Here is a 12,116-nt window from a genome sequence, read left to right on the forward strand (position 1 = left end):
TTTCTTGTGCACAGCGCGTTCAGAAGTGGTTCAAACACATTAGCTACTGAGTCCTTAAATTCACTTCTTGAATCGAGATGCTCATATATAAAAAGAAAAGCCCACCTTATTGCATTCTGATTTACACAACTTCCTAAACCATTACAACTCATCACCTCCCCTTTCTAGGCAAACCACGTAACCCTTAGCTGCTAATGTCTGTCCAACCCACCAGGGTCCTTTAAAGCACTTTCCTGCAATTTTTTTGCACACTGTTGTAGTTTCAAGTGCAAGATGCTTTAGACAGGAGCAGAGCTCTCAACAATTAGAGAATAATGCAGAGACGTGGGTCTCTGCAGCATAAAGAAGAGTTATGGCTAGACAATGTGAGGCAGACGAGTAGTAAACTACTATTTCCTCAACAGACCAGAGAGAAACAGCCACCTAAACGATAGATGTAAAATAAACAAGGAGATTATAAAGCAGTATTTAAAAATACCTGAAAATATTTCAAACACCATTCTTGTTAAAAGCTGAGCAGATGCAAGCCCTAAAGGCCTCCATTTTCAATGGTAATGCCAGGAAGGTTCAGACCGTATCGTTCTTCCAAATATCAAAAAACAGCATAATTAAGAAAACACCGTGCTGAATACAACAAAAAGCAGAACTCTGCTCATCCACATCCATTATTTTTAAGCAAAACCTGTGATTTCTGTTCAGTCATCCCCCTTTGCTTATTTTCCTAAGCCTCCATTTAATACCATCTCTGCATCTTACCACAAAGATCTGGATAAAGACCTCACCGATTAAAGATTATCTTCGTAAAGCTGACAACATGACAACTTCTTTACTATGGTAATTTTTTATGTACCGAGTAGAACGCTTAGAAATTATAAGCAATTTCGTTAGGCTTCGGATCAAGCAAATCACTCGAAATTTTCTCTCCTGCTTTCCATATTCTCAAGCCATTTTTTTTCAAAACTTGAAATGAAATGGGGTTTTCGAACCCCAAAAAAGCCTATTAAAGCAGCATAGGAATGAGCTGCCACACTGGGGTGTTCAGATTTACATACTGCTACAGCTCCAAAGCTAAGTTTCCATAACTTAAAGAGTCTTCCTGAATAATGCTCTGACACCATGCTTGCCAACTGGATCGCCACTTCTCTTGCTCTCTTAAAAATTGCTTCTGAGGCTGTCAGGGAACCCTCAGTTGCTCAGATGAGCAAGGTAAGCAATGAGATAAAACGAGTCAACCATACCACCCAGAAGGGCTAGAGCAGCAGCTACTACCAGAAATCTACCAGTACATTCCAGCTTTTATTTGTCAGTTAAAAAACATTGATGAATAAGATTTTAAACACCTCACACATATATATATGTATGAATACTCATTAATATTAAACAGAGGCAAAACCAAGACTTTGATAGAAAGTCAAAGAACCCACATACGTCTAGATGCAAATACACGTAACAAATTGGTCAGATGCCTGAGTAAATAAACTGCCAGTCCTACAAAATGAGTGAATCAAAAGAAAGAACCGAAGAAAAAAGAAATGCTAAGCAGGCTATCTTGCGAGACGTGCACACACACCAAAATCTCCGCTGTACTGTACTTTAAACCATCAAAAAACAAAGCCAAGAAGAAACCAAAATGAATTAACATACATACTTTGGACTAGGTCAATGAAATATGTCCACACAAGCTTTATTAATGCCATCACGAGTTCAGTGAAGCCCAATGGACATCTCAACTGGTAAACAGAGTAATGAGAAACATTGTCATATCCAGTTAGAACAGATTTGCAAACAATAGACATCCTAACTAATGAGAAACACGACTGTAACTTGCAAGTTTAAGAGACCCTCAAGGTAAGTAAAGCTCCAAAATGCTCTCCGCAACTTAAAAGACCCAAACCAAAGAACTTTACTATCAAGAAAATGGTTGTTGCATGTCAAAAATTCATCTGTATGTGAGCATCGAGAAAAGAAAACATACTTTCCCAGCTGAAGAAAGATGCCAGTGCTGCAAACCACATCATAAACCCATAGAATGCCAGAGGGACTTCCAAGAAGACACAAAGCCCCAACCAACAACAGCAACAGAAAAAAAAAAGCAAAGCAAATTTGGTGGCAAGTAGAGGAACTAACATACAGCTTGTTCTTATTTAAACCATTTTTCTGTAAGCCCTGAGCACATACTTGCATCTGCATTGCCAACAGTGCTCAGAACATTTAAATAGAAACTTTACTCTTAAAATGCAGCAACATCACACTAGAAAGAAACCCAGAATTTTAGCAAATGCAAAATGTGAGCAGCTGTAAATGTAAAACCATACATTAAGTCGACTGCTATACCTCTCATTCAGAACTTTTTTAAATGTCTCACACAAAGAAAATTTGTTCTCAGAAACTACTTTTTCCACTACCGCAGAGTATTTCCAGCACACCTTACACTTTTTTGTGCCTTTTTTAGCTGAGTGACAAGTTAGAAAGCACTGAGGCCAGTGAAAAATGATTACCAAGCAGTATAGCCTGGACACAACAAGCAAACAGGGATTACTTCAGCTCCAAACCAGTTACACACAACTCTAAGCAGCCCCCACATTGCTGCTCCACAGTCAGAAACAGAGAACTACAAAAGAGTTTGCTGCTTAGTTCTTGAAAAACCAGAAGCCAAAACTTTCCTGGTGTGACCGTGGGATAAAGATGTCCCATTTGGTCCAACTACTCCTCCAAAATCAATCAATGCTGAGCTCTTACTCTGCTCTCCCCGAGGATCTCCCAAGAAGGATAAAACAGAATAATCAAAACAGCTTCTCTCTTTGTTGGCCGACTGCTGTATTGCAGAGCAGATAGTTTCTCAACAATTTCAGCAAAGACTGAATAGGAAATATGCAAAATGGCAATCGATGCAAATTTCATCTCTCATCTCTACGTGCTGCACCGTGCAATAGATGTGTCTAAAAAATTATTTGCAGAATTTGAGAAGATTAGTAGAGAAATTAAACAACGGCCTGTAAAAAGGCAAGCCTGAAATGGAAACTATTTCACCAGGGAAATGAAGAATTCTTCAAAAATCTTTAAACATTTACATTATAAACATCTATTCAAAACTGAAAATGTGCTAATGACAGGAGGTTGAGACACCATCAATACAGGGGAGAAGCAAGGTACCTTAGAGAAAGAACTGGAACTGAAATAATCTAAATATGATGAAACTCAATAGAGCAAAAGACAAGCTTGAACACTATCAGAAGGATTCTGCTATAAAACAGAATATTATTAAGAAATTGACTACTGATGGGAATGAGCAGATCACAAAATGGCAACAATCTACCACCATAATCATCCAGAAAAAAAGGCACTAAAACTTTCCAGCAGTGAGATTTGGAAAAAGAAATGTCAAATTTTGGATGCTCATTTCATTCTTTTTTTATTTATACATGCACACACACATATGAATGTTTTAACGTCTTCGAGCTCATTTAGAACTTAATTCTGTCAGGTTCATTCATTCTGAATAGTCTCTTACTTTGAAAGCAGAAGCACAGCAATCAATTAAATTATTCAAAGTAAAGCATTTATTCAATATGAGTGTATGTAAAAGCAGATGGCATAAGGAAAGCTGTATTATACAGCTTGTATTGAAAGACTGATTTAAAGCAGCTTTTTCTTCCACACAATGGAGAACATTTACTGGCATCATACACATTGATTTGTTATTTTAATATAACGCATGAAAAACTTTAAGAATCAATTAAAAATATGCCTAAGCATGATCATTGGAAAAAAATGGCAAAATTATGCAGACTTGCTCACAGCACAACTGATTAATAAAGAATTAATTAATAAGAAACTAAAATTATTAAAATAATCTACTAGACATGACTAAGTAAGACCAAAAAGCATACCTACATGTGGTAAATCAATGGGAAATCTGTCTCATCTTCACTCCAATGTGATACCACAACATGACACCAAAAGGCTGCCCTTTTCAAAGGTACTTACTTTTCCAAATACATTACCATTCCACACTAAAAGTCAACATTTGTATACGTACTTCTATCAGTATTTCTAACAACAACCTAGGCTTTGTGTTGAACACCAGCTTTCCTACACCACCTCCTCTTTGCAACTAGTATAAAAGTAATAGTGGAATTTTTTCCTGTATTTGAGTCACACAACTTCAGAATACAAACTGGTAAACCCAGAACTATTTCCTCTACTGAGCAGGGCATTTGCTAACACAAATTCAACTATTCTTTTGTCTGTATTTCGGTCACCCATGTACCTTTTACAATCTAGCTATCCCATACAGGTTCTGAAGTCAGCCTCTATGATATACTGCAAGAGTAGATTTTATCATGAATACTTGTCCAAAAAAACCTTATGATGAATGTAAACTCAGAGATCTGTACATGGATATTGTTGGTCATCCCTTGTATTGCATTAGTTTACTGCCTGTTTTTCAACCCCATCTCACCGTCTATTTCCCTACTGGTTCAAATGTTCTAATTTAATTTTTTTTTACTCACTTCTGTGCTCCCTGAGACAACAGCTTTGTCCACGTTCACCGATAGCTGCTCTTCAGTCTGGCAGACTCCCATTGACCACTCCGCACAGCGGTGATGAGCCCAGCAATGACCTAATGCATTGTGAGGAAAGGAGAGCTTCAGTTTTACAACTCTGTCGAGCATTTCTTTTAAATATCGAACTGCATTCTAGTAGAATACACTTGTCAGAGAAAATGAGCAGTCTTTCTTCCTCCTGTTTTCCTTGTTGTAACATTTAATGCCCTTATTATCATACACCAAATACAATGCAGTTACTATCAGATACCAAATACACTGCAACTTTTTGATACATAGAACATCTTCCACTTCATTTTAGCATATTCTCTACATCTGTTTCTAGCTTTCAGATGCCTGATCATAAAATCCTAATAAGAGGGTATATACATGACGTTTGTGCATAAGACAGACAAAAAGGTCTTGGTTTTAACTCTAGACAACATTTGTCTATATATGTACTCTTAAAATGTTTCCCAATGACCCCACGTAGATCTGTATGTTTATGTAGAACATGCTCAAATGACACTTTAGAATTATACATAAAATTTTTAAAAGGTAAAAACATAGCATGAACAGAAGAACCACAGAAGAAAACTGTCTCAATACAACAGATGCGTAATACAGATTTAAATACAAACGTGTTATTGGTAAATGAGTATCTGCTTAAAAACAGAATTTGCAGAAATCAATGGGTATATCGTAAAAAAAAGTTTCTAATTCAGCCATGGGAAAAGACAGTGTAACCGATGAATACTTCCAAAGGAATTCTGTGACAGCTTTTTCCTAGATTTGAAACAATGCTGTAAATTAGCTGCTGAAATTAGATACTGCAGTTGGCCAACTTAAGCATTCAGCCACAAAAAAACTCCCTCAAAAATTCTGCAATAGCCTGGGAAGAGTCCACTACAAATAATAATGACAAAATAATTTATATTGATCAAACCCCCATCCCCACGCACTATAGTATAACTATTTAAGACAGAAGTTGTTGTTTTAAATTAGACTTTGAAATCAATTTTCACACTCATGAAAGAATAACATTTATATTACTGCACAGGTTTAAACAGAAATGTATTTCCATTTTTTGAGTCAAAATATGTGAGTGGACTACTGGCATTAAAAGAATGTGGACATAGACGTTTTCTGAAAAAGTAATTCATAATTGAATAAAAAGAGAAGCTACATTAAAACAAGAGAGTAAACGACAACCCAGACAGTTTGCTAACAGAAAAACACGCAAGTGTGTTTTACCTCTATTGTTCTATGAATACCGGCTCTTCTAAATCTTTCCTTCCATTATTTTAGATAATCTATAAGATCAGCATGAAGTTGGGTGAGGCTACAGGACTGGGACTTTAAAAATTGTATTAAGCTGTGTCTCATTTCTTTCCTCTTTTCTTCACAAAATGCAACTGTGACACTGAAGATGTTGTTGAACAACAGTTCAGCAGCAGATTAAAACTATTTTCTCATATAGTCACAGAATCGTTTAGCTTGGAAAAGATCTTCAAGATCCTGAAGTCCAACCATTGAAATGTCCTTCCAAATATCTTTGCTAAGATTCTGTCCAGTACTTTACAGAAACATCACATAACATTGGTAAAATGTTATGAAAATGGAAATGTTAAGAAAGCATAATCAAATTTCACAAACACCAGAGCACAGAAAATCAACAGCTGAATAACTTCACTCATTGTCACTGCAGCTGCTGGTGTATGCCCAACAATGAAGAAGAGCAACGTATCTTACCTGTTGGCTCAAATAAGGCTTGAACATCAATGTCATCTGGTAAGCCAACTAAACTGAGTTCATCCCAGAATTTGACAACCTGATCGTCAGAAGCAGTTTGGGTGCTTACACTTGTACACGATGCTATACTCGATCGAGATCTGTATCAAGGAGCAGAAAAAAAAAAAAAAACAACTCAGAAGTGACCACACACTTTGTTCACTGTAAATGATACAAAACTCAGGGAAATCCCTTTTTCTTTTTTTTTCCAAACATGGTTAAAATATAATCTACATGACCAAAAATCTGACTACCTCATGCTCTAACTCAACACCTTTTGAGTTAATGAACTTTTCAGTTGAAGCTACTATTCAACAGTCAAAAGAGAGCTTGATAAAATTCCCCTTTCTGCAGCTTGCTCTCCTCCTATTGTTCAGGATACACACTTGGTTTGTTTGTTTGTTTAATCCTCTTCTATTTAACATTAAAACTTGCCCAACATTAGGAATGGAGAATTAAGGAACAGCAAGCACTCTGTGTTACTCTGGGGAAGAACAGGTGTAGAAGGAAGGCAAGAGGGTGGTGAAGGTGGGGAGCATCAACCTCAGTTGCAGAGGATAAGTAAGAAAAGAAGGGAGGGGTAGGGACAGCCAGAAGAAATGCAGGGGGATTCAGAAATCCAGTGATATAAAGGTTACTATCTTGTGCTGACATGGGCATATCTCATTTCTAACTGTATACATTTGTTCCCCCAATTCTAATCTTAACAGAAAACAGGTAATAACACTCACATTAGTCAACTAACAGAAGGAAGTGGTGATTCCTCCTCCTTTATTTCCTGCAGGCAAAAATTTATCTTGGACATCTGAGGATCTGCATTAAGCTTACTTACTCAAGAGATCTGACCTCATTCAATGCTTCAGTGGTTAGCAGGAAACAGGGTGGTGGTGTGTTTTTTTTTCAATTGATGTTCTTTGAACTTCATTATTCTCCCCCATTAGTAACTCTAAGCTGTACATGTGCCGTTTCTTCTGAGTTTCTAGAGTTGAGATGGCATAAAAATACCTCTCTGCTGACTGTTCTCCTGCATACAACCACTAAAAAAGGACACTACCAATGAGCTGGTGCCAAGAGCCACAGTAAACAGCGGACTTGTAACCGGTGAAAACTCTGCCTTCCTAAATACTACCTGTGCTCTACTACAAAAACAACATTCAGAAATATACGGGGAAAAAAATCAATAAAAAAACTTGTGGAGAAAAAAAAAAAAGAGTAACAACACTCTTGCACTGCCAGAGAGAGCTTAAAAGTTTTTAATTACTAAATGATATTCTAATGACTCATGACAGTTAGCTCCAGCACCATCAGCAGTGCGATGCCCCTCACAGAGCACCGAATTAACCCGCTCTGGGCTACAAAACTCCCTCCTGAACAGGCCCCACGCTCAGCAGAGCCGGTTCCAACATTAAACCACCACTCAAAACACCAAAATTGAGAAAAAAAAAAAAAAAAGAAAAAAATTTAACCCCGGTTGACACGGCATTTCTCCCAGGATCCAATCCAGTCAGCAAACATCCTCATTTACTCTGCAGTTTTATCCTGAAGTGACACACGCTCCGCCCCAGCCTGTTTGTGGTTTTGTGTTTTTTTTTTTAACTTCGTGTTTTTTTAAGGCACTATTTGACGTGCATATCAAACACCGAGTAACCGCGTGAGGGGACGGGGTAGCTCCGTGAGGCTGAAGACAAGCTGTTTTCCCCCACCAGCACCCTTCACCACCCACTTTTACAATGTTGACAGAGCCGTACGGCAGCGTGCTGTCGGCCTCGCCAAGCACAAAACGACCTCTGCTAGCGAGCCGGGCCCGAGCACTGAACCTTAACAAGTCTCGTTGGGCACACCCAGCCGAAAATACGTCACCAAAGCGCTCCTGGCAGATCTGGCACCCCTAGGAGTGAAGCTGGGTGGCAAAGAGCCATGCACCACACAGTCACAGCCCCCCTGCTAGTGGCTGTGGGACCCCGTTTGTGGCTCCATCCTAAAGCAAGGGGGCTGCTGCTGCTCCCTTCCCTTCCTTTCTTTTCCCTTCTTTTCCTTTCCCTTCCCCTCAGCTTCCCTCAGCGGGGCCTCGGGGCTGGCGGCGGCCCCACACCCAGAGCCAATTCCCGACCTTCAGCGCGGCCCCGCTGGGGGCTGAGCCTAACAACCCGCTTGTCTGATCAGCCACAGCCGAAGCGTCATCGCCGTATCTTTAATAAAACCTTTCTGCGGAGTTGTGTGTGTGTGTTCCTGCAATTTTTCAGAACTAGTGAGCTCAGTAATTCAGGGCCTGGAGCACTTCCCCTCTGAGGGGAACGTCTATAAATGCCTGGAGGTATTTCAGTGCTGTTCTCACTGGTGCCCAGTGCCAGGACAGGAGGCAGTGGGCCCAGCCTGGAGCCCAGGAGGTTCCCCTGACCCCCAGGCAGCCCAGAGGCTGTGGGGTCTCCTCCTTGGAGAGCTCCAAAAGCCTCCTGGCCATGGGCCTGGGCACCCTGCTCTGGGTGGCCCTGCTGGGGCAGGGGCTGGGCCCGAGGGACCCCGAGGTGCTGCCAGCCTCACTGGGCTGGGATTCTGTGGTACTGAAAGGTGGCACCTACCAGACAGGACACGGGATACTGCTAGTTCAACGACTGACTACACTGTTTTAGGAAAGCCAATGAACATCACTTTCAAAGGGTACTGAACACGCTGTGTGTGTGTAACTCTCCTGTCACAGTGGCATGAACCGGTTTTGGAGGACACGGGGAAAATGCTTCCAAGAGATGGAGAGGCTTCTATTTACCCTATTGTACAAAATAAATAGCACTTCAGAAATCCATTATCTTCTATCCTTTTGCATACTGTCTTCAATTTCATTTCACAGAAATCACACAGAATTGTAGGGGTTGGAAGGGAACTCAAGAGATCATTGGGTCCTATCCCCAGCCCCCATACTTTGAACTCACAAGATCTGTGCTTTTACAGTAACTTGTAAATAATCTTTTCTATCATATTCTTGTCAAGATTCTCACTTAAATAGAGAAACCAATCTTTAAGAAGTCAAAAGGAGGCAACCATTTCTGGGTGGAACCAGGAGTTCAACTCAAAGATCTTTGTGGGCCCCTTCCAACTTAGGATACTCTACAATTCCTACCTGTTTTCCTATACCGCTTGCATTCTTTCAAAACAAACCAAAAAACAAAGAAACAAACAAACCTACTTAATGAACCACATCAAATTTTCACAAATGCAACAGTACAAGTACCTCTAGACATGCTTCGTGAGCTGCACAGAAATGAAAACCGTAAAACTGACTTACTTCTTCTGTCCTCTCTGTTTGCGCGGCACTGAGTTTTGCCTTGGAGTTTTCTCGCAAGCTCCATCGGTGCTGTCGCTGGCTTCGCTCTTGTTTAAAGGCTGGTTTTTCCATGGGATAACATACCCAGGAGTTGGACTGAATTGTTTTAAGTCTCCTTGTCCTAATGAGCTTCGTTCACCACAGTAACAAAAGGCGCAGAGTTGTTCGCTGCGGGAGGGAAGATAATTATTTCTTTTGAGGGAGGGGGGAAACAGCAAAGATATTCCAGATCGACTTCCATGCCGATTTAACCCTTCAAGAAAAGCAACAATAGCTCAGAAGTGCTGTCAGGTATCAGAACCCAACATGCAGGAGGACTAACTACTTCCAGCCTACTTACACTTATGCTACAGAACCTTTGAATTTGCAGAAGTGCATGATTCAAATAAATAAACAGGAAATGTCGAAGTGCTTAATAAAAAGATCATCTTTTCGTTCAAAAATTCTTAGCACATGACGGGTCCACCACCATCCCCAGACACCCAGTAGCTAAAAGGCAGAAGAAAACTGGGCAAAAAAAAAAAGGAAAGTATACGAGGAACAACTTGATTACCATCCTGCACCCATTGGAAGACCTCAGCTCTGCCATCATGGAAAAGGCAAAGCTTTCTGCACACAGTGCCAATGTGCTCCACATACACTTTCTATAAGCACACTGCCACCATGTACAACAGCACAGCGTGCATATCCTATACACCAAAAGGTTTATTCAGAGAAAAAACAGCCTGGGAAAATCACAGCAATGACTGCAGTCCCACACAGCAGAGCATATGATGCGCACAGATCCAACTACCCCCTTTCACACACCAAAACAATACAGTGCCTCCAAGTTTGGCTAGAGGAAATTTGTATTTACAGAGCTGTGACCGTTAAGCCATCCCTGTACCACTTGCAATTATGTTTTAGCATGCAGAACGTAGCAACAGCACTGAAATGACAGCTCTGACAGCACTCCTTGTGGCACATCATATGGAAGCTTCTGAAAAATATTTCTGTAATAAACATATCCACAAACTTAAAATGTGAACTTCTGCAACTAATGCAGTTTGCATTAGTTTAAAGGAAGGCCACTTAACACATTTTTATGCTTAAATGAGCAATTCTGTTTTCTTCATATTCCCGCCCCTAAGACCTCAGAAAGATGCCTGAGGGAATCAGGCTCTTGGCTGGAGGCCTCGTTTTGACTGGATCCCGTTTAAATAGAGTTAAGTGCGTCTGCAAGGTGGCATGTTTGGGTTTTGGGCTGCGTTGGGTGGGTGGGTGGAGGGAGGTAACGTGGGAAGAAGGGGAAATCTTAAGGCTAAGCTCCTGCACACATTTCCCAGTAAATATTGGAAAGGAAACAGGGAGTACCTGTGCTTTTCTGACAGGTGAGGTCTGAGCAGCGACAGAAGAAGACAAACAAAAAATAGAAGTTCCAGCTTGGAACAGAAGACCCCAAAAACCCAGCAAAACCACTTCAGATTTGATTTAGCACACTCTGTGACAGGTCTTTTGCCTACACCACAGAGCAACACTAGGAAAAAGAAAGATGAAAGCAATTAAAAGCGAGGTACATCAAATACCTTTGAACTGTGCTGCTATTACAGGGCTGGCAATACCAGATAAAGCCTAACGCGGGGAACAGCACGTCAGGAGTACTCAGCCCGAAAGGAGGCCACTTCCTTTCACTTACAGGCAGGATTGCACTTTCCCCAGGGCAGACACACTGCTGGGGTCATGCAGGTTGGTGGGCAGGTAAAACAGGTGCAGTTCCTGGTACTCAAATGAATATCCTGCCATAGTACTGATAGGAAGTGTTCACCTCCACATTTCCAGCCGAGGTCCCACGTCCCTCACGGATCCTGCCTGAGCACAAACCCCAGGAGCTGATGGTAAATACCTGCCGCTTTCCCGAAATCTTTACAAAAAGATACTCGAAGGAAAAGCGATGTGAAGAAAATGAGGATAAACGCAGCATGAGACTGGGGGGAAAAACGCATAGTTATGGCTGAATGGGACATACATCTGCCTCACAAGCTAGCTTTCCATGTGGCACAGCACCAAATCAGTGCTGCTGCCTATGTCAGCGCGTGTAACCCACCAGACTGGCAGCGAAACCTGATCTGACCTCACAGGCAGAGCTTGTAAGGCGGGCACGCAAAGCTATTTAGGCTAGCTGAGACTAGAGAGACTTGTGAGGAGACTTAAGAGATTTAAACAGGCAGCACAATGGCATATAAATTACACTGGTTACAAGCACAAGATTATCCACAGTGGAATAAATAATTATTCACACATCCTGTTAGGACAGACAATTGCTACTCACTGAAAGGCTTGAGGATAATTACGAGTAAAGAAACAAAGCTCCTCGAAGTGAAGTTGTAGGAAACCTGTGCTAACGTTACGATGTATAAAAGGGAAATATGAAAGAGTAATGAAAATAATAAACCGACTTTTCAAGCTTTTTTTTTTTTTTT

At 40.7% G+C, this 12,116-nt stretch overlaps 1 protein-coding gene across 12 annotated transcripts in view; it reads right to left on the minus strand.

Annotated features, from left to right (window-relative positions):
- Positions 1–12,116, minus strand: part of KMT2C (lysine methyltransferase 2C) — a 195,691-nt gene that overhangs the window by 115,452 nt on the left and 68,123 nt on the right. For all 12 annotated transcript variants that reach the window (XM_068673400.1, XM_068673406.1, XM_068673403.1 and 9 more), the window contains 3 exons: positions 9,619–9,825; positions 6,300–6,439; positions 4,515–4,624 (listed from right to left, as the gene is read on the minus strand). In XM_068673400.1, coding sequence (XP_068529501.1) covers positions 4,515–4,624; positions 6,300–6,439; positions 9,619–9,825 — 457 coding nt within the window. The remainder of the gene's footprint in view (positions 1–4,514; positions 4,625–6,299; positions 6,440–9,618; positions 9,826–12,116) is intronic.

The sequence above is a fragment of the Anas acuta genome, chromosome 2, assembly GCF_963932015.1.
Source record: "Anas acuta chromosome 2, bAnaAcu1.1, whole genome shotgun sequence".
Taxonomy (NCBI): domain Eukaryota; kingdom Metazoa; phylum Chordata; class Aves; order Anseriformes; family Anatidae; genus Anas; species Anas acuta.